Here is a 23,045-nt window from a genome sequence, read left to right on the forward strand (position 1 = left end):
GAAACTACAAAATAAGCAAAATGAAGTTTTGGATCAAAATATTTTTTGTTGAAACTTCAAAAATTAGAGGAACCCATTGTTATAATTAGTAAAGAATGAAGACTAAGTTGAACATTTCACAAAAAATTTCAAAACACCAACCATTGTCTTCGTGTGTTTTATTTTAGTCACCTATCTTTCAATTTTATCATTCTTCAACAATTTTGGCTAAATTAACCTCCAATTAGACCTTTAAAAAGCAAAAAAAAAAAGGATGAAAAAAAAACACTCATGAGCATTATGAATCCTCAGTGATAGTGGTGTTCAGAGAAGTGGAAAACCTCTCAAGATATACCAAGTGCCCATTGGATGGTCCATTCTTGTTCTTCCTTGAGTTTGAGTTCCCACTAGGTGAATGATTTCGCTTGGAAGATCTTTTTAATTGGCTCTCCTTATAAAAATAAAGAAGTCGGTTCCATAGTACACTTATCTTTTCTACCCGTATATGATTCTCCATAACTTGTTTCACCTTAAGCAAGCTTCTATTTGGCAAGGTGTAAAGCTCTCTCAAGAGAGCACTCTTTCTTACCCTAATTATTAAGGCCTTTGAGGCCAATGGCTTAAGAAACTCTTTCATCGTTAGCATCTTCTTGTTAAACATCTTCAACTATGTCCACGTGGACTCATCATCTAGTTGGGTAACCTTAAAAAACTCCGTGGAATTTTGTTTGGCGTACTTGTACTGAAACATAACAATAGTTTGGCATAGAGGTCACTGAAACCTCCAATAAATTTTGAGTCCAAATTATTACATTAGACACGCACAGACCCACAGAAGGTTATCGGGAGGATCTTGCACATCGTATCGTTATCCTAGATGACCAGCTCCAAGCTACTCCACATGTTTTGCATGTGTTCTCTTGGGTCGGCGAGACCATCATAGTAGTTTGAGCTTATTTTTATAGAGATTAGTCCCGGAGAATTCGAGTATCCAAAATTCATATGGACAAAAGAAAGCCCCACACTTGGTCGGGGTTATAGATATTTTTCTAGATATACTAAAAGACCATGTCTCTTGGTCTTTTATATATTAGGATTGGGAAGCTTGAGGAGTTTGATGCAGAACAATGTAATTGGTAACTATCATTCATCCTGTGATAATGAGAAAAGGCGTGCTTTGAGTACCCGCTCTATACATGGGTATCAGACAAAGCGAGCTATCCCTCGAGGTACTTGGTGAACACGAGGCAAAACAATTTCCTAATGTTATTTTGTCTAGACCCCTTAAGGTAGTGTAACTGCCTATAGGCATTAGGAGCTATCAGTGATGATGGCGTTAGGGTACCAAGTGGTGCCAAGGGTGTCAAGACTTGTTGGGATGTCAAGACTTGATTTTTTTTCCTTGGGTTGCTAGTACTGCCTAAGAGAAGAGTTGCACTTAATTGATAAGTTGTTGAAAGTCCAGTTGGGTAAAAGTGTCCATGATGGCGGGAACAACCGTCACGTTTCCTAGCCTTAAGGTGTCTTAATTGTCTTCTATGAAGTGGCTTAGAAATGTCAAGAATAAGTTCTCAAAGTAATGAGCATTTTTTATCAGTTTCTCACAGACAACATCAATAGATGATGTTCCAAAATCCATAATGCTTAGGAATAAAGTTTTTTGGTGGTTGGATTATAGGTTAATGAAGAGTTAATTCAATTAAATTCATTCTTTATAGCAAAGGAATGTGATCTTTTAATGTAAGAATCCTAATACCTCTAAAAAAAAGTCATTTTTTGGTTGATTTTAGGACTTTTAAATGTTTAAGTTAGTATTTTTGTTGAGGAAATGTGTAATATGAATGCAAAAGAGCATTAAATTATAAGAACAAGGTTTTTTTGTTCTTCTTTTGGTATAAAATGAATACCATGTGAAAAAAAGGTATGTGTATGTGTGTGTTGAGAATAGAAGCTATGAACCTCTCTTCTGGGTGATTTATGAAGTATTTATACCTCGTAAACCTCGTCTTATTATTTAAAGAAGAGGGTTGGAAAGTCATTTTATCCCTGTAGTATTAATAAGAAATAAATATTCTTAACATAAATATTAATATGGGACAAACATCTTATATATATATTAATGAGATGAAAATGTGGCAGGCCATGCAAGATTCTTATACATCCAGGGATGTAGATAAAAAAAATCTCAATGAACTAGGTGTTGTGTCCAAGCCACAAAATAAAACCTATGAGACACTAGGATGTGCACTAAACTGAGACGTGTGGCCTGAACTCGAGAGGTGCCAGGTGTGCACCTGATGTTTAGGGCCAGGCCTAGTGCATGGGCCCACACGCGATAGGGACACACTAGCCCTGGGTCTACAGGCGCCAGGTGCATGCTTAGGCCCAATGACATCCAAACCCATGTCAATGGTATGGGCCGAGATAATTTTTGAAGATCCTTCGAGGCCTAGGCATCATTAAAATGGACTTTAGACCAACCAAAAATTATTTAGAAAATACTGATAAATTATGTTCTTTCAGGTTTTTTTTTTCTAGTTGGTGGAGGAATGATTATGCAACATATAGTTGAATGTTGATATAGAGATTGTTATCTACTATGTACATATAAAAGTCGGAGACAAAAATAGTAAATTGTAGGTAATTGATCCATCGTCACCTTCAAATAATGATACATCATCAACTTCAACTAATAAAAATAAAAAAAAACATAGTTAAAAAGTAATATCTCATCTGAATAAATAATTGAATTTTGTCTTTTTTAGTATTTCGAAAATTGAAAAATCACCATATAAACATTAGCTGAATTTAATTCTACATTAATTAAATTTAACTTTTCTAAATAGCATTTTATATTAACTTTCACTTTATGATACAATTTATTCAGTGACAAATGAAGTTAATTTTAGCTTCCAAAAAATTGAGAAATATTATTTTTCTTTCATAATTAGTTTATAAAACCTTTAGATTGTATCTGATTTATTGGCTTAACATTTCTCTTTATTGCCCTTCAAATAAATTATTCTTTACGAGTTTTATTTTCTCACTTTTTTTCAAGAGGAATGATTTAAAAAAAAAATGACAGAAATTAAATAGAACTCAAATAAATAGAACATCCGTTCATGTAACGAGGGATAAGAATAAGAAAAAACACCATGGCAGATCATCAAAACGGGGAAAAACCACAACGGTCTCCACAAAGAAGAAGAAGAAGAAGGGAAATTGGCATTTTAGTGCCCCGGAACAACAGCCGTACGCATGCCATTGATGCAAGTCAGTCGCTTCGAGTCAGCCATCCCAAGAACATATCATTCTCAGGAACGATCAGCAATGCAAGTTTAAGTTTTGCTACATTAAATATTACCTTGACCACTCAAAACAGAGATAAGGCTAATGCATCTGCTGATGAGGCTTTTGGAGATTGTTGTGACGACTGAGGCCAAATGCTCTTGGGCACCAGCATAGCATGTATCTGTCATGAATCTCGATCGTGGCTAAATTTGTTTTCATTGATTTTCTATTAACTGTTTAACATATGAACAAGCTCATTCATTTCTGAGCAAAGAATAACGGCATACTCCTACATCTACTTTAGCATCTACCTTCATTTCAATTTGGTTTTCTTTTCAACTACAATCAGCTATATTCAATATCGACAATCTATATGCTACAACATTCACCAATGACAACCCTGCACTCCAGAGAATCGATTCATCTGCTCCAAAGAAAAACAGCAAGCAAAAAATATGACAGTGAATCAATCCTGTGATGTAGCAGAATATTCAAAAAGGAGCCGTTTGGAGGGAGCAGATTGTAGGAGCACTCGCAAACGGCTTGTGAGCTGGTAGATCAAGGTCCATTGCATAGCCATTTCTGAGTCCTTCATCTGCCTTACAATGGAGGCCTGAAAACAGTAGAACGAAAAAAACAAATGCTTTAGCTGACAAATAGATTTTAGATGACCATTAACAAAGGATCATGACAACAGTCTTCAAAACAAGGACCAAGCTGGAGCATCTTGAAACCACATCTAAATGAACAGCTAACCCTTTTCAGCCTCTTTCATTCTCATCATCACTTACATTATCCAGAAGAGACTTAAAAAAAAAGATTATTAGGGGGGTAAGTGAAGGACTGAGATAACCTGAAGACGTTTCCCAAGCTGGACCTCGACCTCCGTACCACATGAAATATTATTTGCCAGAGATTTTAGAGGATCAACTGTAGGATCAACAGAAAGTAAACTAGGAATCTGTGGAGCGTAGACTAGCCTCCATCTAGCATGCAAAAACTCTCCCTTCCCTTCTAATCTTGGCATCAATTGTTCAAGTGTTGCAGTTGCAAGCTTTTTAAATGCAAGCTGGCCATCACCCTCCAATATGGACTCTGCCAATTGACTCTCAAATACTCTAGCAGCCTGCATGAAAGGAAAATTAACATTAGATTGCCTTGAGAAAATATGTTAATCAAATTTAGCAACAGCAAACAAGACCCTGAATCACAAACATGATAAGTGCAGGCGAATGCATGCATGCATAGATAACATAAAAAATGCTTGATATCCTTGATCTCTTTCTACCTTGCTAGATAAAAATACACGAAAAATACAATGGACAGCATGTGCTGTACTGTATACATATCTATTCACAACTACAGTTTCCAGACCTCTCAACCATGAGACATTCTGATACATTAAAGCTCATCTCTAGTAGTTGACAGGGTGGATGAGAAAATTCTCATGTTACCTCAGTTGGTGAGAGGGCATCTTGTTCCACAGAACTTGAGGTTACCACCAGTTTGTCCTGCCAATTGCTGGCACGGCTTTGAATCTTAAATTGCCACTCCGATCCAACCAAAACTAAGTCTAACATGGGATCTAGTCCATGCTCAGGCTCAAATTTTGCTATATTTAAATGCTCCCGCTTAAGCCTCACCTGAATTTGGAAAAATTAAACTTAAATAAAACAAAGAGAACAAGTGCTGCACGAAAAAATATTTAACAAGAAGATAGTTACTCACTTGAGTTGCAACTAGATTCACATCACCATTTTCAAATGTGAGAACACCTTTTGGTTTTATCCGTTTGGGGTGAGCCAAGCCATTGAGCTCAATCTCGCCACTAACAGCAAAATTGAGAATCAAAGGATAAACTACCCTCAACTCTGGTCCTAAAACAAGCTTCAAATCACTAAGGCGTATATCTATTTTTGGTTTGATGTTTACTTGCTCCAAATCCTTTTCAACTTTATTTGATTTAACTGCATGTGCATAAAATAAACATCAGGAAAAAAGTTCAAAGAATTTGCTAACAAAAGAAACCTAAAAATTTGACAGCTTTAAATGTAAGGCATTTTGTCAGTGAGGATCCTTTCATGTCAGCCTGAAGGTTGACCAGGTCCTTCATTTAAAGTTCTAAACAAATATTTCAAAGAGTTAATATTTAATTTCATTTCATTTCTCAGACATATTTAGTACCCCATTATAAGAAACCAACAATTTAACATGTTACCAGCAGGTTGAGGGAACTTGGTCTTTGAAGCAGCAGGTTCTGAACTGAAAAACCGTGAAACATATCTAGATGCAACTGCGTGGTTGACACCCCCAGCTGGAAGCCTGGACTGATTGGATGACAACCTATTGAAAGGAGAAGCTCCACTACCTCTATCATGTGGTAGATATGCTTCTCCGTGGCTCAATTTAATATTCCCTGATATGTTTGGTTGTAATATCGAACCAGTTATTTGCATCTGGGTGTCAACCTGACCACTGATATGGGCAAGACATTAGTACTCTAGAAACTAAGAATGATCATGCATTCAGCAACATAATTATCAATGTATAAAATTTCAAAAGGCATGTACCACATGGAATCAAATTTTAAATGGAAAATATATTCTCAACAAGCCAAGGCGCATATTTTATAAAAAATGCATCTGTTATAAATTGCATGACATACCTCAGTATATTTTTTGCCCGCACTTCCAGAACTTCACATTTCAAATCAATTTTATCACCAAGAGATGCTTCACTTGTTCTGAGAGGCAGATTGCCTTTTATGAGCAGCTTACCCCTTCTGCTTACCCGGCTCTCCAATGAAGTGATGCATAGCCTATTTGATTTTACATGGACAGTACCACCAAAGTTTGTGAGTGGTTTTCGGAGTACTGGAGATAATATAGAAGCCCTGTGGAATGTCGCAAATCCATCAAGCACAGGTTGATCAACAGTGCCTCTGACCTGTTTGATTAGAAAGAAAATTCCAATAAAAAAAATCCCAAATCACGGATTTGGGGATATCAGAAAAAATTTAGATATATAAGATTGAGAGAACCCACAAGTACTATATCTTGACTAGCCTACCTGAAGCATAATGTCAGCATTGCCATGAAGCCAGTTGACATAAGGAGATAAAGCTGTCAATAGCATCATTCCCCCATCCTTGATATCAGCATCAACCCTAACTTCTCCTACATCTAAAAAGTTCCAGTTCAAAACTTTGAGACTTTCAGCTAGTTGATTATTCCTACCATCTTCAACCCTCTCTCTATAAACCTTCTCCCTGGCTTCGTCAGCATACCCTTTATCCCTTTCCTTCTCCCAGCCAGGCACCCATTTTGCTCTACTTTTATCTGTTTCTTGATCTTCTTCCTCCAATGAAGTATTTTGGACAAAATTAATAGGAACACTTCCTTGTATGTGTACATGGCCATTTTGGATGATTGGTTCAAACTTGGCATTAAATAGAAAACGACTGGTCGAGGTTAGGGAAGCAACAACTTCAGCTCGTCCAAGATCAATGCCCCCGATAGCACCATCCAAGAGCCTTACTTGAACGTCACATTCTGGTTTTGCAAGACTTCCTCTAAGATCTCCTTCCATGTGTAATATACCCCGAATTGGGGCTAACAGTTGCCGTAAAGAATGAACAATGTCAGCAGCTGAAGATTCAATGACCTGAACTACCGTCGGAACTAGACTAACAGGAAAATTCAGAACAGCAAAATGAAGATTGGTTTTGGGCCCTAACAAAGTTCCATCGGCATGTATTGTGGCATTATCCTTTTGAATAAAGATCCTCTCAAGCCGCAAACCATCATTGTTGCTGTACGCACCAACTGCTACAACACGCTGAGTTTTGTAGGTGCCCCACTCCCAATCCTCCCCATGAAAGTCAAACTCAGCCTGGAAAAACAAAAGCACAGGGGAAATAAAAAGAGAAACGAGAAAGAGCCATCTAAAGGAAGAGGGCCAGAATTTTTGAGGAATCATGAAAAGATCAAAACTATACCATTGTGTCTCCATTGCCTCCACCACTTGCATCAAGAGAGCCATGCCAGTGGCCTTTAAGTTCAGCTAAACCTGGAAGACTTATGTCTTCAAGAATAACTTCATTTGATGGTGTATAATGCCCTCGCATTACCTGAAATTTTTTAGAGCTGTTAAATCTACCAGACACATGAAATTGGCTGTTTCTATGAACATGAAGCTTTTTAATAAGATATGAAGACATCAAACATGTTGTAGTTTATCAACAAACTACCTCAAGCAAGTCCTGAGAACATTCTGGATACAATCCTACGGACTGCAAACTTTGCATGAAAAGATCCTGCAAAGAAGTGGCACACCTATCAGGGATCTCTAATTGAAAGATCTAAGTACTGTAAACATCTCAAACTGTAAACTAATAAGAAGTGATATGATTCAATCCACAGTAAGATGATTGTCACGATATACATCCATTTCAATTACTTAAGTGATTACAACCTTTGATCTAGATCGAACAGCAGGATCTGTACTTCGAGAAAGAAGCCTTGCTAGCGGAAGCATCTCAGCAACCTCAGCTCGAGGAACTTCAAGTCTCATTCTCCATCTTCCCATAGAAGATATGACACTACCTAGATGTCCAGTCATTGCCATTTTGAACAGGCCACCATTTTCCTTTCCAGCAAGGTTTCTGTCCCGAGTGCCAGGCAACACATATTCACCTTGAAGCTCATAACAGCTATTGATTTGTTCCAAAACAGTTTTTTCGAGAGTGATCTAAACAATAGCATATCATTCAGTAACAAAATCATTAACCATGCAGTAGCAAAAGGGAAAAAAAGAATATCTATCAATCTATCTATCTCTCCACACATGTGAGCATGCATATCCATATGATAATTTCAGGAGATAGCTATTGGAGCATAAGCTATATAAAGAAGTGATAATTGTTGCAATCATGCTACATTAGAACTTGTACTCTTAATCCAAAACAGTTTTTTCAGAAATGATCGGGTCAGAGAACAGCCAGTTAATATTGTAAACATCTCCTCCTTGCCCAAAAAAATTCAGAAGTACCAATGTGATTATGTCATACGGATATTATTTGAGAGATAATAGAAAACTACTCTCATGACATGAATTCACATCAGATGAGTGTAAATTTAGTTGATTTGTTGTTTTTAACTATAATGAGAAACACTAACAGGAAAACACAAGTTCCAGCAATAGAAAACCACTGAAGACATAATTGAGTACATCTCAGCTTTCAAAAGAGAAGAAAAAAAGATTGGGAATCGCATACATGATCCAAACATGAATTTAAAAACAATCCCATTTGACATGAAAAATTACGCTTTACTTTGAGACATAATTAAAAATATACTTTTCATAAGATAGTTTTGACTTTGATTCTAAGATGTTTGGTAAACACACTCTAATTCAACCTGAATGTCAAATACTAAGTTATAAAAGGGCATCAACAGAAGCATGCAAGACATTGCTTGCTTCACTATCCACCCATGGAACCAATCAATCTTTAACACAAAATCAAAGAGGACATGCCAAAGTTAAGATTATTATTTTATTAAAGTTCAATTAGTAGATATAAAGAATTCCCAAGCTATTAGACTGAGCATTTGTACCAACATGGTCAACTTCATGGTACAAAAACTTTAGATCAATTACTCACAACATCGCCACTCCATCTAGCAGCCACATCTAGGGCTTCACCAAGCACACCACTAAATTTTGGATGAAGAACGGATAACACACCATGACCCCTTCTTTTCTGAAGATTGAGCTGAATTTCTGCCTGCACGTAAACAAGCAGCCAAGGACATAAAATTTTCAAGTCCAAAATGATAACTGATACAATCATCATCAAGAAAAGTCTAGTGAATCACAATTCCAATAGCAGGAAATTATTTGAATTGTTTTCGGAAAAAAATAGTAGGAGCATATAGAGTAGATACTTCTATCAGACTTCACAAAAATATTGATAAACTAAATTTCCAGCGAAAGATACATCAAAAGTGATTAAGATGGTTGTCACATTTTCCTCAACTAACTTCCATCAAGATTTAGGATGCTTCCAAAGAGAGAAGATTTTTGCCCCTATACCCAAACAAAATCCACCTCACTTATTATTTGGGATTTCCTTACAAGTTTTTGTCACATTTTTTAACTTTTCTTCATAAGCTTACTGTCTAGAGAAAAGCAGGATCACGTACCTCATTACTGTCAGAAGTTACAATGTGTCCTGATAGTAAATTCAAGTAGCAGATCTTCTCACACAACAATGCCCACTATAAAGAAATTGCATGCACTTCCTAGATTATCACGGTCATGATACGCTGGCCATGAACATTATTATAGGGAGTTGAAAGCTCAAAACACTTTAATATCTTATTGACAGCTTAGAAAGACAGCATCTAGCAGTCAAATGATCTGGTATTTATGGGTATAATTGAAATAAATGAAGGTCCATATCATTTGTTTGTTTAGGAAGACCTGTGAAGGGATTTCTACAGACCATGATCAAGCTCAACATTTAATTGAGACATGTAAAACCGATTGCGGAACATTCCTGCTAAACTTGAAAGCCTGTAACACTCGGTTATATATGTCTATAGAGTTTGATAATTAAGTTTGGGCTCCATACAAAAGACTTAAGCCTTGTGATGGTTGGTCCATTCAACATCCTTTGTATTAGTTTATGTTTATGTATTTAATCAATGTGAGATATAATCACCAACACTCCCACTCACTTGCAACCCATCTTTTGGGGTCTGTCAAGTGGCTTGGTCTCTAAGATCTTTACCGAATCGTTGGGCCTCTTCGAGGCTCTGAGACTATATAGAATTTGATAGTTGAGTTCCATCCAAAAGACTTAGATCTTGGTGTTGTCGAGTGGCTTGGGCTCCAAGACCTTTGCTAGATCATTGTAACAAAATGGCTCCGCCACCATATTAAATTTAATAGTTGAGTTTAGGTTCAATCCAAAAGACTTCAATCTTGTGGTGACTAGCTCATTCTCAATCTTTTATATTGTTTTGATTTCTTTTATTTATTAGATATTGAATAGTTTCATTTAACAAAATAAAAAATTAAGAATGAGTCAACCACCACAAGGCTTAAGTTTTTTTATCGAATCCAAACTTAACTATCAAGTTTTATATGGTATTGGAGCCTCAAAAAGACCCAACAGTCCAGTAAAAATACTGGAGCCCATGCCACTTGACAGGCCCCAAAAGATGGGCTGCAAATAAAGGGGGTTGTTGGTGGACATATCCCACATTGACTAGATACAAAAATATAAACTAAAATAAAACATGTTGAATGACCAAACGGTCATGAGTTCAAGTCTCAACATTCCATTCTCTTAGATTAAAAATGATCATTCTCTGTAATTGAAATAAAAAAACTAAGTACAAGATAGTGGGGGACCTATGCAAATTCACTTGAGAGAGTGTATTAAAGAATATATAGAATCATTATTAGGACCTCACTTAAGAGCTTACAATAGTTCTTTGACATGATACTAGAGTCTAGATGATCAAACGATCATCACGAGTTTTAGTTTCACCACCCCCGCTCTAATTAAAATTAAAAAAAAATAAACTCAAGATATGATGAACTTGTGCAAGTTTCAAACCTAAAAGACTTTCACTTGAGAGAGGGTTTGAGAGAATTTATAAAACCATCCTTGAAGCTTTACCAAACAGCTTATATGTTTAGATTGAGTGAACTTATGCAAGTTTCAAGCTCAAAAGGCTTTCACTTTAAAGAGTGTGTTTAAGAATATATAAAACCATTCTTAAAGTATCGCCTTGCAACTTATACTTTTGGGTTGAAATGGTTCTTTGACAACGTTTATATCTTAGAAACAACTAAATCACAAGAAAATATCAGGTTCAGCCATAAAGGTCGGCATGTAAAATAAAAGAAGCCCGAGTAAGCAGCTGAAATGTTGAAGAAAAACAAAACAAATTCATTCTTATTGATAACTGCAATCCAACTTAACAGGATATACCAACAAGGCTTACCCTTTGTATTGTTCCACGAAGAGAAGCCAACTCCAACTCATCCAGCGGCAAATTTCGTACCTACAACAACCTCATAAAAGGCAGAAAAAATCAATTATCCATGTTCTGCAAAAGAAAATCATTTTCAATATAACACAGAATGAATAAAATTCCAAGTAAAGATGCAAAAATTTTCCTTTTCTTGTCTCTTTTTTTCCCCAAATCATGGGACCTACAGATACCTCCAAAGTAGCAGAATGCTGAGGTTGGAAAGAAACGTTAGCTTTTAGTTGTCCCTTCTGAAGGTTAAAAGACGAGAACTTTCTGTTTGGTGAGCTCTCATCATAACCAGGTTGTAATGGGCCCAAAACCTCCACAGCAAGACTTTCGTCTGGCCTACCCATGGCATCCACCTGCGCCACCAGAAAGAGCTTCAGTTTTCAGAATAGATTGCCATGTAAAACAAGATGAGGTAAAAGGCAAGTGTAGGAAGAAGATATCCACAACCTCTGTTTTCATGTTCGTTTTAACCATATTAAAATAGCAAGTATTCACATAACTCACAGATCAAAATAGGATATCTCATGCAAAAACATTAACTCTGACTCCTACATTAACAAAGCAATCCAGGTCTTACAACTTCCTCGAGGTGAATATAAGCACAAAGAATGGCATATTTAAAAATAAATGCACAATATTAAAACACACACACACAGATAGACACATACATTGAGGTGAAAAAAAGCCACTACCTTGATTCGATCACGTGAAATGCTCAACTGTCCAGCCAACTGAGGTGCAAGCATCAACTGGTTCAGCCTAAGACCTGTGACCGAAACCTCGCCAACAAGACTTTGTGTACCTTGCGCAGTCCCTTCTACTTTCACATGTTGCATGTCCCTCCCAGAAGCAAGATCTTGCTCATTAACAATACTGGAAGGTTTTAGCACCTTTCCCTGAAATTTGATTTTTCCTGTTGCTTTCAAATGTGTGGGTCTTGGAGAATCAAAAGGATAAAAAGATACCAAGCTGAAAAACTCGAAACCACGCATTCGTAGATCCAACTCAACTCCTTCAACAGTAAATGGCAAAATTTTATTTCCATCAAACTCCTTTCTGTCTGGGAAGTATTCATCAGGATAAGACGTTTGAACTTTTGTGTCTAACTCAAAAGCAACAGATGAAGATTTAATTGTAATATAATCATGTGAGATCATGATATCTCCCCGAGCATCACTAAATGACCCCTCAGCTTTTGGCGCAATCCACTTGATGTCAAACCTCCTATGTCCAGAAGGAATTGCCAATCAACCACAGTACAGTACATGCAAACAAAATCATAGAATGAACAACTAATGCGCAATGACAAGGATAAGCTTATGGAGCTCACGGTCTTAAGAGGGATCCAGAAAGTTTTGTTTCTCCAGTTAGGTCCCCTAATTTTAGAGGCATCGACTGTAGGTACTCTGGAATATATCGATGTATAATCTTATCAGAGGAAAAGTTTCCAGAAAAATTAACGTCTATTGCTGCATCATCCACTTCACCCTGTGACAAAGTGTTCCATATCAGAATGGAAATGGAAAAATAAAATAACCTTAGGGTTAAGCATTGCATGCATCAATGTGCAGACTTCAAGAACACCACCGTTTATATTCCTATTCAAACCACTGATCAGGTAACATGGCAAATGAAAGACATCGAAGATGACAGCCTAAATGGTAGAAACTTAATTACATGCTCGATTCAGATCAGAAGTTCGAAGGAATCCATAAAAAGCATGGCATGGTAGGATCATAAAAGACCAAGAGCAACTTGCTAAAATAGAATTGTACTGGCAACAGATGTGGATTTAGAAAATCAAAGGTCTGTTTTCTTCGCTACGCCCTCTAGTGTTAACAAAAATGTTAGCTCTTACATTCACATGTTAAGTTACGAATATGCTCGAGATCAATTGAAAAAAACAAATCAAAACAAAAGAAACTCATGCATGTCGGCGGAAAACAGAAAATATCAATTGTATCCAATCGTCAGCTATGATTTCAAATCCAAGACAAAGTCTAAAAATTATGCTACCCTGGATTTTCTTGTCTTTACTGATAAAAATATGGTTCCAAAGAAATGCTATTTCGGAGTTTTATCAACACTTGTCTAGGCGAAGATCCAACTAGAAAGAAAGTGCATAAGATAATCCAACTGTAATCATATACTCTTCAGAGTGAAATTTGGTATAAAATATGAGACACAAGACACAACAGGAGAATCTAGAAAGCCCAATCCTAGTTCACAATGCAACGAAACATGTCATCTCACCTCCTAGCTGACTGTGTATCTGTGCGTGTCGAGAAAGACAGAGAAGGAAAGAAAGAGAGGTTATAGCACAAGCAGTTTACCTCTGGGCAAATCCATGCATTCCCTGCTCCTCTAATTTCACCACCATCTACAAGGCTAGCTCTAATTCCATACAAGTCAGCAACCTATGTCGTGAAAATATATAGCACAATAATTAAATCTGTACTGAAATTGAAAAAAAGTTGTCATTCTAGCTTAGGACTTGTGTGATCAAATATTCAAAACAAACTTACACAGTTATCAGTGTTAAATGTGAAATTGGCTGATAAATATGAAAAGGGAATGCGATCAAAGGCTGCCACAGCACCAGCCTCTTTGCTTTTTAACATTGCTTCCAGTGCAACAGATGCAGGGACATCTGAAAATGAATGAGATATCTTCCTCGAAACCACTCCACTTCCCACAAATATAGGAGCATCCAGTGGACCTTGACAGTTAAATACAGCAGTTACAGAACCAGCTAACTGAAGCCAATGGAGAAAGAAGATGGAGAAAAAATCAAAGTAGTCAGTATGAACTCATTCTTGCTTTGTTATAAAATATAGTGATTACCCAGATCAATTTGACAATATTATAGGAATTAACCGGCCAGAAAAAAAAAATTGAACTTTCAAGTGCATATTCAATAAAGAATTCAATGAAATACAGACACACTTACCGGGAACAATAAAGGTCTCATCTTAAAAGTTTTCATCAGAGCATTTACTTCGACACAAGGGACCTAAATCAATTGATAATGCACATATTACTGGTTTGATAGGAAATAACACAACAGAATTAAAACAAGTAACAAGCCACTGCAACCTGCCAGTTCGAGGTCAGAAAAATTCCAACCGTAATTGTAACTATAAAAACATTCAGACATATATACAACATACATAATGTCTTCAACAACTCGTTATTAGCAGGATTAAAAAGGTATTAGACTACAGAGTTTAGGTTCTTATTATAAAAGAAAGCAATGACAGAACAAAAACATACTGAATGGGTTGTAACCAAAGTTCTAACAGACTGCAGTTGTTTATATGATCAATGTCAAAAATGAGAATTTCTGTCATTTGAAATCACATTATCTAATGTGAACCATTGTTGAAGGATCACATGCTTGCATTATAACAGATTTCATACCCACCCTCCAAGTGAGGAGCCGCTACTTTGCAGGATAAACATTCTCCTTGATCAATTCCTCATCAGAACACAAGATAAAGAACTCCTCTGTGAGAGATTAAGTAGGACTTCCACATGGATCTCTATTTTATTCTATGACCTTTTTTGCAGTTGAATTTTATGTTCTAAGGAAAATTTTGTAGGCAAGCAACTATATTTTCAATGTCATGACTGAACCATTCTCCATCATGAGAAGAATGTTGCATCAATTCTACCTGGACATCTCTTATTGAATAAGATAACTCCCGCAATAAAACCATCAAAACATTCACTTTAGCACACATAGGAAGTATCAACCTTCCAGTCCCAAGTAAAATGTCATATCACATCTGACAAAATGGAGTGATGCTGAAGTCAAGAAATACATACATCTTCTCAAGTGTGAGGCAGTTGTATATAAGACCATACCTGACACATTAGATGAAATTCACCTTCCTCTGGATGAATGCCAAAATCTCCAGAAGCTTCTAAAGGAACATTGCCAAACCAGCCACTTGCATTATGCAAGAATATTCGTTGGCCACGGAAACATAAACTTGCTGAAATATCCTGTCAAATGCACAGTCAATGTAAGATTTCCAGCCTACTGAAAAGAATTAGTTTCCTTATTTTTTTATTTAAAAAAATGAACAGTAAATGATGATTTCAACTTTTTCAGTATACACCTGAAACACCACATAAGATAAGCGTGAATAAATTTTGCATACACTATTTTGACAAATTACAAGTAGTAACATAAAAATACAATGAGAAGTTTATTAGTTGGGAAAATTCATGCAAAATCAGATTGCTGTTGATATGTAAAATGTCCATGATATATTAAACCAATTCAACACAGCCTTGTTACGGTTATTCTGAAATCAGGTATAGTCCTAAACTACTAATCAGTTTTATAAAGGTTCATCCGGTGGCAGAGGGCGGGTAAATTAACCTCATAACTACTGTGTCCCCCTAGGTTCATCACTCACTAAGATCTGATGCCATCATGCTTTTCTTTCTTTTATTTTCCACATAACTAAATAGTAAATAGGTTCTCTTACATATATCTGAATAATGGCATTTGTTGCAGGAAATAAAATGCAGACCTTGAGAATGCATTTCCCTCGTATCCTTTTCCTCCTTTTTAAATTTTCCAACAAAAGATTTACTTTTCTAATCCATTCCTTTCCTTCCCTCAATACAAAACAATTGCTTTTGTCTCTACTTGTCTCCTCAAATTATTAGAGATAAAGACAAGAAATTTATAAGTACTGGAAGAAAGAAACATTTTGTTTTTGTTTTTCTTCGGCAACTTGACACTCAAAAGGGATTTAACTGGTGACCTCCACCTGACCCATCTCTTGATGGAGAAAGATGTCATCTAGCTCCTCCCTTAACTAAACATACATGACAAGCATCAAAAGAACTTCCAAGGCATCATACCATCTAATAAAAATCACAACATCATCAACAAATAACTCATACTCACCTGGGCATAAAATATACCTATATATAGATCACAAAGAAAGTGACAATAAAGTAAAGAGATCTGTAAATGAGATATGCAGGCCATGAACCATATGCCAGACAAAATTACATGTTTCTGCCAGCTACAACATATCCTAAAATATGAGACATGCTGAAATAAAAATCTCCATAAAGAGGATAAAGAAAGCAAGCATTTAAGAACACATGAAACAAGGACATACAGAAAACCATGATGGAGCATCATTTATCTGAAAGGACAATCCTGTAACATCAAGTTGCCCGTGAAGATTAGGAAATGTTTCCCCTCTAGACATGCACATGTGAACCTGCAAAAGGAGAAGGATGCAAATAAAATTGTCTAGGATATTTATTAAATATAAAAAAAAAATTGTCCTTTTAACAACTTTTGAGAAAACAAACATTTAGAATCAAAAAGATTATCTGTGGAAATGAAACATTTAAATCTTTGTTTAATGGAAGGGCAGAGTCTCAGGAACCTTAAACAACATTACTACTTGTCAAGGCAGACAATTCTGATGCCATACAGCTAAACTAGAAAACATCTGATGGTAGATGCAAACTCAAATAACAAAGTAAATTGAAACAAGCAACTTGATTTAAGTACAGAGCAAAGCCAAATTCACTACCATATGAAATTATGCTTAAAGCAGGAGATAAATATCTGCAGTTCACTCGGAAAAATAAAAGATAAATCTAATCATAAAAGCAGAGCTAAAAAAATATAATTTTTGTAATGATAATAAATCTAAGCACTCAGAAGTATAACCATGCTAGTTTCTGACATCAGACAATTTAATCTGGCATGCTTCACAAATTAATAACATGTGCCCCAACCACCATGCATTTTTACCAGAAAAATCATCAAAAAGAGCTTGGGAGCAGTTAAGAAATTTCTTGTGAAAATAATAAGAAATATTTCCTTTTAATAACTATAACATGAAAATAAAAGATTAAATGGTAATATCAATATGGACATGTCCAGTTGGTCGGAAATTGAGGAACATTCTTATATATTCGAGGAGAAGGATTGGATAAAAATAAAAATTGAATTGGAGTTAGAAAAGCACCTCACCAGTGGCTCTCCCTTTGGACCATGCGATTGGAATTTCTAAAATTCTTTCAAAAAGCTGCAAAGACGAATTGAAACAATTCAGTTACAATTTCTCTCACTCAGATAGCAGATAAAAAGGTTCTTAACAATTTTCCAACATAAATACCAAATTCAGTGTGTACCTTACCGGAGCAAAGAGGTTGATGATTTTTAAATTGGCATGCCATGTCTGCTCAACAACATCAACAAAAACATCTGCAGACAACCAGCCTCCATCTTCAGACACTGCATCAGATCTCCACATCCTACAGTTGCCGCTCAACTGAACATGCACACGACCATAATGATTTTGAAACTTCAGATGTCCATTAACATTTCCCATTTCCCTATACACAGTATAGTAGAAAGCATAAATGGTATGCATAAATCACTTGGTAAAGAAATTAATGTCATGCACAGGAGAATGTGTCTTCATAAAAGAACACTTCTATCCAATGTTTCAGCAGAAACCACTTCATTTTTGGATTAATCCAGGATTAACAAAGAGCAAGAGAAGAAAGAGTTACATAGATGACAAAAATATCCTCTCAAAGGAAGAACAGGAAGTAAACACAATACTAAACAAACACGATGTAACAAGGCAATCCAATCTTTTTGAAGATCCCAGCAAAGACACTGCTGAATCAGTTATCCCTTAATAATAACCGGACAATCTGTAACTTTATCAAAGATTTTATCTTTTAGACACTTCACTTGTTGAGATTAGCACACTGATCAATTTAAAAAAAACAATATGTCAATATTAGAAAGCCAGTTCTTCTAGTTTGATTCAAGGACCATCATTGCTTATTAACATCAGGGGAGCACAAGTACATGTACAAACAAAACACACAAAAATCTTTGCCAAAACGTCTATTAGCCATGAATTAGGACACTAAGCAATAATGAAGAACAGCCAATTTAGACACATGCACTCATATATATGTGTGTGTGAATATAAATGTGTGTGCATGTGTGTGTGTGGAGAGAGAGCGAGAGAGAGAGTTAAGCTTCCGAGTCTATTCTATGATTGATGTTATGAGAAGTTTTCAGTTTTTATGAGTGCAATCACAGACTGGGCAGTTTTTAAGAATGATAGGAATTGGAAAGGTAAGAAATAATCCTTTAACTGAGGAAAGCAGATAGAGCTATGCAATGTTCAATCCCACTCACACTAGCCAGGAGAATAAAGGTGCCTTATTATACAACTATTCAAGCAAAATATAACATGTCAGGGAAATCCATTGCAAGGCCATGCTCTAAATGATATCTGTTTTTTATAGAATCTTGCAACAATGAAAGACTTCTATTAATTTTTCTCATGTCAAAGACCAGAAGAACAGAAAACCTCAAATTTACCTTGAAGGTAGTAACAAGAAAACCTCATTACTTATTGCTCCATGAATAGTAAGAAAAAGACAATTAGAAATCACTATGGCCACTCCACTCCACATAAACAAAGTAATAAATAAAACATGATTTTATACAACTAATAAATAGGTGTAGACTAAAAGTGGCACTCACCTAGGTTCTCTGTCACCATATGCAAGCAGCATCAGTGTTCCACCTTTGAAATGTACAGAATCCAGTGAAACAGGAAGCATTTTCTCAATTCTTTCAGACTGCACGACATCTACCCCATCAACAAGTTCTGCAACAATATCTTCAACTTTAGGACCGACACCTGACTTAATCTCTTGAAATGGCCCAGCAAGGAGATGAGATAGCAGATTGCTGAGCCTTCTTGAAAAAGAGGGTAAGCCAGATGTCAAACTCAAGGACCAACCAGGAACTGGAAGGTATGTTGCAGGACCACTCTCCAGCTTTACAGAACTTAAACTTTGAGATGCATGGTGGCTTTGAGTGCCCGAGTCTCTAGCATCTATTCGTCTATTTACAGCATCGACTGCTAAATCCACATCGTTTATATTGTTTGTTTTAGCATCTCCTGATAGATTTCTGATGGACGGAAAATTTTCAATGACTTTTTGAACTTCAACGAGATGAACAACAGTCGCAAGAAAGGTATCACGTATAATATTAAACTTGTCAATATGACCGTGAACATTTTGACCCGCTGCCAGTGGCTGGTTTACTGAGTCTTTATTCTGGCTTTTAGCTGTTGAGTCTTCATCACCAGTACTTGCATCAATAGATATGTCCAGACTATAATCACCTCCACTTTGAGCTAAAAGGGAGTCAAGGTTCATAACATCATAACCACCAGATGACTGAGAAGGCTCATCAGACTTTTCACTGTATAAACCCTGGAAATATGCAACTGCTGCCGTGGAACTACGCTCAAGGATTCGTCTTTTGGCATTAATGCTGGCTGCTGAGATATCACTCCCATTAGCCTTCTTCTTAAATTTGTGCTTTTTGGGTCCTCTAATCACACTAGACCATAATTTAAGGCCTGAACCAGGAAATTTTACACCAAAAGATTTCTCCAAATGAGCATGCCTCTTATCATAGTCAAGACCTGTGTCCATGCAATGATGGTCCTTCCAATGCATCTTATCATCCATGAATGGGAAAAACTCATAGTTTGTTAGATCTGTCGAATGGGTTGCATCTTTCTTTGGAACATCATATCCAGCTATATCAGGATCTCTTTCAGGAACAGTATAACCCTTCTCTGCAGCCTCCTTAGCACCATCATCCCTTTCTATGTCCCAGCGAGCAGCTGATTCCTCCCGCGCAAGCCTCCTTGTTTTTGTACGATAGTCAATCCCTTCTTCATTGGACAAGTGCCTTTGTAGACCACCTTCAGATGAGGGTATCCCCAACCAAGTATAATCCTTCTTTTGCACAACCATGACACTTGGATGAGACAAAATAGCATCAATCACAATCTTCCCCCTCCTCAAACTTGCAAAAGGACGAAGTTTAAGCTTCATTGTAGGCACCTCCCCACAAGAAAATTCCTCGCCATGAGGCCCAATTGAGCATGACTCCAAAGTAACACTTAAAGGCGACACATTCCTAACCTTACCAAAATCAATTTCCCGCTGAACATAATCACTAAGCACTGAACAAACAGAAGGCAAAAGCTTTGCCTCTATATAACACTTAGCTCTGTTCTGCCCATACCAAACCAACAAACACACCCCAGATATCACAGCCCCAAAAACCGAACATCTCACTATCAACAACCCTTCTTTCCACACAGGAGCCAATGACCTCACAAGAGCCTTACTTTGCACAAACGGCTCTTTCACACATTCCACCCTCAACCCATTTCTTAATCCAATAGCATTCCTTAATAACTCCACATTCTTTCCACAGAAATGCGAGAACCTAATCGCTTGAGCAACCCAATCACTATACTTTTTCACACACACACATTTCCCAAAACCCCTTTTCGATAAGTGCCCTCTTCCCGAACACAGAGAATGGGTCCGGTTTCGACCATTAACCGGAATCCCAAGAAATGGGCTGTTCAGTTTTAAGCTCATTATAGTCCTTTACACAATTTCTTAACACAACTGTAGCTCATTTGATGGGGACCAAGAAACTCCTCTCTTAGTCCCCTAATAAAATTCAAAATAGCGCAGTGTGACCAAGCATCCCAATCCTAAAAATAAACCATAAAATCAAATCCCGCTTCTAGAAAATCAAAAAAACAATTTCGAGCTCTAAGTTATTCTACTGTTTTCACACAGAGATGACTACACAGATCGTAACAGAGAGAAACACGATGACCTGAAGCGTATCAATCCAGCCTTTCGTAAGAGAGATTGATGATTGGCTTCAGTTACGTAGAGAGAAAGATAGAGGGAGATTGTGCCTTTCTTGGCTTTGCTTGCAATTTCTGACTGGTGTTTTTGTCTGTTTTGGCGAGACGAGACGAGAAAGAGCGGAAAGCTTGAGGTAGTAGCGTGACGCAAATGCTACTTGCCTTTAAATACCGATAATAACCTTATCTCCAGACCATGAAATACCTTTTTTTTATTTGTTTTTCTATTTTGGTGCTATTTCAAAACAGTGTCGCCCAGTCGTTATTTAAAAAAAAAAAAAAAAGAGAATGAACTCAGTCTTTTCAATCATCATTCCATTTTTCTTTTTCTTTTTCTTTTTCTTTTTGCTGAGATTTTTTTTTAAATTATGCGTGAGATTTTAATTTTCTTTTGTTGTGAAAGCACAAGCCTTTCAATTATTTTTAGTTGGGAGGAAAACAATTATTTGATGCCAAAGTCAGTTTAGATTTTTGTAGGTAGATATTATTTAAAAGCAATAGGTAAAGAGAGAGTAGTTTTTATTTTCTGTGTTGTATTATTGAGAGAATTATTTTTCTCTCTTACTAGAACCTGGTATTTATAGCTAGAAAGAAAATTAAAAATCTAGATAATTTCTTGAAAAAAATCTTTTAACTTTTTAAGGCGGTAGTAATATTCCTCTGTTATTTTTTCAATGTAGCTTGTAACTATAATTTTAAAACCCGGCCCGGTCCGGTGGGTTGATCCTGGACTCGGCCGACCCGGGGCTGGAACCAGACCGGGTTAAAGAAAAAACAAGGGAAGAAAAAACTCGGCTGACCTGGCGTATTGACTCGGCAAGACCCGGTTAAAACTCGGTTGCAACCCGTTGACTTTTGTTTTTTTACTAAAACGACGTCGTTTTGATTTAAAAAAAAAAAATTGACCCGGGCAACCCAGAACCCGGGCCTTGAACCGAGCCGGGTCTAAAAACTATGCTTGTAACAATAAAAAAATATTAAAAAGAAAAAAAAAATAAGAAGAGAGAGAACTTGATTAGATCCGAGTCAATCAAATTTGACGTGAGACTCGATTGAGCCTCAACCCAACCGAGTTCCTTCCTCTTTTTTTCAACTTCATCGGGTTTGCCTAAGCTACATGAGGGATTTGTATAGAATAGTATTTTTTTATAGTCAATAAAATTGTGATTGATACTTTATTTGTATCGATCAACTTAACAAAGAATTAAACACAAGCTTTTTAGATATCAATGAATCCAAGTATAGATGCAACATAACAAAGAATTCAACATGAATTTTAAAATTAATAGAATCATTGAATGTAAGAAGGGTTTTTTTTTCACTACAGAGCCAATATATATAGTAATTATATAAGATATAAAAGAATTGAGCATTAACTTTTTAAATTAATAGATTCATTATCATGTGTTAAAAGTAGGGGTGTTCACGGTTCGGTTTTTATCAAAAAAAGTAACCAAATCGAATTTTTTTAAAAAAAAAACGAAACCGGTTCAAACCGACCGGTTTCGGTTCGGTTCGGTTCGGTTTTTTAGAGAAAAAACCGGTTCAAACCGGTTTGGCTCGGTTTTTTCCGGTTTGGCTCGGTTTTTTCGGTTTGGCTCGGTTTTTTCATTTTGGCTCGGTTTGGCTCGGTTTTTTCCGGTTTTTTTCCGGTTCGGTTTGGTTCGGTTTTTCCGGTTCCAGACTTAAAAAACCGAAACCGAACCGAACCGGTCGGTTTTTTTAAAATTTTAATTGGTTTTTTTTTACGGTTCATTTTTTTCGGTTATTTTTTTTCCGGTTTTCTCGGTTTAATCGGTTTTTCGGTTTTTTTGAACACCCCTAGTTAAAAGTTTTTTTTTTTTTTGAGTTACAAGACCAGCAGTATAAGATAGGAAGTTTAACGTTTGTGACTTTTCTATAATTTGTTATGTGAAATTTGAAAATGTAGTATGTGTTTGTT

At 36.4% G+C, this 23,045-nt stretch overlaps 1 protein-coding gene across 1 annotated transcript; it reads right to left on the reverse strand.

Annotated features, from left to right (window-relative positions):
• Positions 1-3,470: 3,470 nt before the first annotated feature.
• LOC7458992 (protein TIC236, chloroplastic) lies at positions 3,471-21,215 on the reverse strand. Its single transcript, XM_024590569.2, has 24 exons — positions 21,070-21,215; positions 18,889-20,941; positions 17,513-17,711; positions 17,342-17,401; positions 16,475-16,579; positions 15,195-15,335; positions 14,278-14,340; positions 13,853-14,083; positions 13,661-13,744; positions 12,658-12,815; positions 12,020-12,551; positions 11,510-11,680; positions 11,289-11,348; positions 8,933-9,055; positions 7,744-8,019; positions 7,520-7,585; positions 7,268-7,399; positions 6,340-7,161; positions 5,936-6,216; positions 5,489-5,745; positions 4,999-5,237; positions 4,725-4,913; positions 4,124-4,396; positions 3,471-3,883 (listed from the first exon to the last, which is right to left on the reverse strand). The coding sequence occupies exons 2-24, from the start codon at positions 20,820-20,822 to the stop codon at positions 3,737-3,739; spliced, it is 6,543 nt and encodes a 2,180-aa protein (XP_024446337.1). The 5' UTR covers positions 20,823-20,941; positions 21,070-21,215; the 3' UTR covers positions 3,471-3,736.
• Between the last annotated feature and the right edge of the window lie 1,830 nt (positions 21,216-23,045).

This window comes from Populus trichocarpa, chromosome 18, assembly GCF_000002775.5.
Source record: "Populus trichocarpa isolate Nisqually-1 chromosome 18, P.trichocarpa_v4.1, whole genome shotgun sequence".
NCBI lineage: Eukaryota > Viridiplantae > Streptophyta > Magnoliopsida > Malpighiales > Salicaceae > Populus > Populus trichocarpa.

Coding starts and splice junctions, on each gene's coding strand:
- LOC7458992 (XM_024590569.2), bottom strand. CDS start 20,822: ATGAGCTTAAAACTGAACAGCCCATTTCTTGGGATTCCGGTTAATGGT. Junction 12,816..13,660: donor ATGCATGGATTTGCCCAGAG/GTAAACTGCTTG, acceptor ACTTTGTCACAG/GGTGAAGTGGATGATGCAGC. Junction 7,400..7,519: donor GTTCTCAGGACTTGCTTGAG/GTAGTTTGTTGA, acceptor AAAAAATTTCAG/GTAATGCGAGGGCATTATAC.